This window comes from Crocuta crocuta, unplaced genomic scaffold, assembly GCF_008692635.1.
Source record: "Crocuta crocuta isolate KB4526 unplaced genomic scaffold, BGI_CrCroc_1.0 scaffold434, whole genome shotgun sequence".
Classification (NCBI taxonomy): domain Eukaryota; kingdom Metazoa; phylum Chordata; class Mammalia; order Carnivora; family Hyaenidae; genus Crocuta; species Crocuta crocuta.
This window is the reverse complement of record NW_027530498.1, coordinates 4,337-8,900: the sequence shown is the minus strand read 5'-3', so window position 1 is coordinate 8,900 and position 4,564 is coordinate 4,337. Positions and strand designations below refer to the sequence as shown.

Genomic DNA, 4,564 nt, shown 5'->3' with positions numbered 1-4,564 from the left:
AAAAAAAAAAAAAAAAAAAAAAGAAAAGAAAAAGAAAAAAAAAAACCCCAACCATGGAAACCTCTAATGAAAACTCTTAGGAATGAAGCAGTGAAAAGACATTAAAAGTGTATTATGTTAATAGATCATTCTATATACATAAATTTTAAGGCTGTAATCTATTCTTTGGAATCAAGCAAACAAAACGTTTCCTTTAAGTTTTTTTTAGAGTGTATTGTGAGAGAGACAGGGCAACAGAGAGGGAGACAGAGAGAGAAAGAAAAAATAGGAGAGGCAGAGAGAGGGGAAGAAAATCCCAAGCAGGCTCCATGCTGTCAGTGAAGAGCAGGATGCAGGTTACAACTCACAGACCATGAGATCATGCCTGAACTGAATTCAAGAGTCAGATGTTCAACCCTCTAAGCCACACATGTGCCCCCAAAATCTTTCATTTCTCAGTAAACAAGCACTGTCAGTATTGTAAATAGCAAGCACTCTATTAAAAAAAAATCTCTGGGATTAAATTCAGATACATTTTGAGAAAAGTGGAAAAACTAATGATTCATTTATTCTGAAGTAAAATTTCATTTACAACTGAAATTTTTTTCTACATATAGGAATTTTACTAACCATCACCCTCGTTTGTTATAAAGCACATGCCCGTGTCATTTCAGAACTACTTATCTAGGGACACCTGGGTGGCTCAGTCAGTTGAGCATCAAACAGACTCTGGTCATGATCTCACAATTTGTGTGTTTGAGCACCATGTAAGTCTCTGTGTAGATAGCTAAGAGTCTGGAGCATGCCTCAGATTCTGTGTCTCCCTCTGTCTCTGCCCTCTCCTGCTCACTCTAACTCACTCTCTTTCTCTCTCAAAAATAGACATTAAAAAATTAAAAAAAATTTTAATGATATAAATCATAATGTCATCTCATATACAACTACTCAGAAAGTGAAAACATATATGAAAGTCATATCAACTTCATGGTATACATGACAAAATTATAAAATGATTCAAGTATTAAGAAATGATGTAACAATTCAGACTTTATTATGGGCTGCGAGTTTTATATTCTCAATGTTCTATTGCCCCTATGGTATTAATTAATGTAGGAATGCAGGCAAAATCATAGGTGCTTTAAATTACTTCGCCAGTGAGGAATGGAACACACACAGTGTAAATACCTTATTTTAGTTAATAATACACAAAATGATCTTCTCTTAGTTTTTAAAGTTTATTTGTATTTATTTTGAGAGGGAGATAAAGGCTAAGTAGGGGAGGAGCAGAGAGAGAGGCAGAAAGAATTCCAAGCTTGCTCGGCACTGTCATCACAGAGGCCTCTGTGGGACTCAAATTCAGGAACTGTGAGATCATGACTTAAGCTGAAGTCAGAAACTTCAGAAACTGATCCAGCCATGCGTCCTAAAACCTGAACTTCTGAAGTAAATAAAAGTTGAGATTTTATCATTTTAGGGAGCTGCTTTATTATCTGATGAAATTAGTGGGTCTCAATTTTGTATGATTAAGATGAAAGCCTCCGTAATATTGGAAAGCATAAACCAGATAACATGTGATATCAGTCCAGTGTTCCCGGGATTTCTGCACCAAACCCCAATATACCTACCACTACTCTGACATACTTCTCACACAAGGTAAACACTCAGAAATGAATTAACATAGACTTCCTCAGACATACAGAGATTTCCCCAAACCCACAAAGCAATGGAGAACCAATGAGATGAGGGAGGCCCTCACTGTGGATGTGAAGGATCTTTAACGGAACTGAAGGACAATCCATAGAGAATATGAGTGTGATGTGTTGGAAAGCAGATGTCCTCTGTGACAGGGAGAGACATGAAACTAGGTGTCTCAAACTAATTTCTATTCAAAAAGGGCTGCTCAAACCACATGTTAAGGTCTGTCTTCCTCCTTCACATTGCGACCTCCCCTCTGTCATCTGCTTCCTTCCTTCCCACCTACCTGGGTAGGAGCCTACTGTCTCCTTTCTCTTCACATCCGATTGCTCCCTCTTTTGTTCCAAAAAGATGACCAGGTCCGGCTTTGACACAACAAAACCTGTTTGTGAGAACAAAGGGATAGAGTATTGCTGCAGATTCTACCTTTTAACCCACTATTGGCCTCAGTAGAGAAGAGAGGACATTCTAGAATTCTGGAAAATCATTCCGAAATCCTGTTACCCAATAGGCTCTTTGGAACACACAGGAGGGATTTCCAAGGTTCACAGCTTGATCTCCACTTCCGAATATTACCACTACCATAATCAGTAGAAATTGGTATTGAAGAAGGAAGTACCATTTTATGCCACTCAACTGAATTGCCATTTGAGAAAGGCCAGTTAGAACTGCCATTAATCTAAGAAATGATGTTACTCTCAGGAAGGGAAAACTCGCCTGAAAGGAAACATCGTGAAGATTTTTCTCTACATCTACAAACCCCTACATCTTTCTCTTACTGTACGGATTTGAATTCCAGTCACGCAAAGAGGAAGCTTCCTAGAGACAGTCATCAAACAAGGAACAAAACCCCTATGTTTGGTCTGGGAAAACTGGAGGGAGTTATCCTCACCCAAGAACAGGAGGTGTCCATAGTTCTCTAACATCACATCCCTGTACAGATCCCGCTGACTGTGGTTCAGGCGTCCCCACTCCTCCTGAGAGAATTCTATGGCCACATCCCCGAAGGTCAGCAGTCCCTGGAACAAACACCACAGTTACCAAGTGGACACATGAGGAGGTCATAATGGTACCTATGGTACCTATGAGAGAAAGTTAATGTCACCAGCTGAACCCCACAACAGAACCTTCACTGCTTACCTGCCTGCGCTCACTGACCTTAGTCCCTCATGTTACTTACTATTCTTATGTACACCTCTCTCCTACTTCAGGCAAAACAGCCTATGGGCACAGTGTCCTGTGGTGGAAACAGAAAGTATCCAACAAAAGGTAATGACTGCCCTGAGGGAGACCTTGAATGGGCTCAATTTGAGCTTAACCCCTGACTCCCATCTATGCAGATATACTTTAGGGTAAAGCATGCAATGAGGACAGTTACGTTTTTCTCCATTATGTATTTCTGAAATGTTTCTTTCCTCAAAGAGAGAGCACAAGTATGGGTGGGGCAGAGATAAGAAATCCAGCCAGGTTCCATCATCAGCAAGGATCCTGACTTGGGGCTTAATATTAAGACTGTGAGATCCTGACTTGAGCCAAAAATCAAGAGGCAGAAACTCAAGGGACTGAACCACCCTTTTACCTAATTATAATACTAAAATCTCCACCCATGGAGGAGCACAAATGTCATTTACTGTGTAAGGTACAGAGAATGTATAGAACTGTGTTCTTAAGGTTCATGTGCAACTTATCCTCAGCCTCCCCTTTCTAAATATTCACCCTAACCCTAAGTAAAAGGAAACCATTCCGGAGCACCTGGGTGGCTCAGACAGTTAAGCCCCTGACTCTTGGTTTCAGCTCAGGTCATGATCTTCCAGTTCGTGAGTTTGAACCCCGCATTGGGCTCAGTGCAGAGCCTGCCTGAGGTTCTCTTTCTCCCTCTTTCTCTGCTCCTCCTCTGCTCTCTCTGTATCTAAATAAATAAACTTAAAAAAAAAAAAAAAGCAAACGATTGCCCCTTCCTCCTGAGTCTCTGCTTTCGAAGTTTTTCCCTGTCATCTCCTTATTTCCCGAATATCAATTATCCTTTGACTGACATCCCCACCCGGTATAGTTTTTTCTGATTCACCAAGGACTAAACTCTTGTCTGCTCAGTTATATTAGGAGAACTGGTTCTCGGTTAGAGGAGTTTCTTGCTTTCTGCGGTAAGAAAATTTGTAACACAATATTATGCCGTACTATATTCTTTAACTTTGAGGTATGAACCGTTATAAATATTGTGTTTATTCAGGAGATTTTGTAAAATGAAGGCATCAACACAGGTACACACATTTAAAAATGATTTTTGAACTTTATATATTATTTTTGAGAGACAGAGAGAGAGCATGTGTGGGGGAGGAGCAAAGATAGAGGGAGACACAGAATCCAAAGCAATCTCCAGGCTCTGAGCTGTTAGCACAAAGCCCAATATGGGGCTCGAACCTACAAACTGTGAGACCATGAACTGAGCTGAAGTCGCATGCTCACCTGACTGAGCCACCCAGCCACCCCATGCATATACATTTCTGAATGCCGTATTACATCGTTTAGTACATGTGGTGTCTGTTTCTTAAGGGAAAGTTTTGGTGGGTTACAAATGTACTTAGCATGTTCTAGTATGAATTAGAATTCACAATAGTGCATTGGAGATCCAGTTAAATGCAGATACTGTTCGGGAGATCTTGGATGGGGGAGGTGTCTGCACTTCTAACAAGGCATTAGTCTGTGGGCCAAGGGATACACATTTCAATACGAAGAAGTAGAACTCAAACACAGGAACTCTTGGAGGACGTGGAACTGAATGGGTTTCATAGAAATTACAGGTCCTACTAGGGGCGCCAGGATGGCTCAGTCGGTTGAGCATCCGACTTCGGGTCAGGTCTTGATTTCACGGTTTGTGTGTTCAAGCCCCGCG

The 4,564-nt window shown here is 40.9% G+C and overlaps 2 protein-coding genes across 2 annotated transcripts in view; both read right to left on the bottom strand.

Annotated features, from left to right (window-relative positions):
• The window catches only part of LOC144233699 (uncharacterized), a 9,511-nt gene extending 7,469 nt beyond the window's left edge, over positions 1–2,042 (bottom strand). The window contains exon 1 of the mRNA XM_077766705.1: positions 1,961–2,042. The gene's annotated coding sequence lies outside the window, so the exon portion shown is untranslated. The remainder of the gene's footprint in view (positions 1–1,960) is intronic.
• On the bottom strand, positions 1,248–2,693 carry LOC144233691 (KRAB domain-containing protein 5-like; the record flags this gene model as incomplete). The annotated part of the gene is made up of 3 exons (XM_077766700.1): positions 1,248–1,417; positions 1,961–2,056; positions 2,567–2,693. Coding segments are annotated over 3 exons (393 nt in total), but the record flags the coding sequence as incomplete, so codon positions are not given.
• Positions 2,694–4,564: the final 1,871 nt, after the last annotated feature.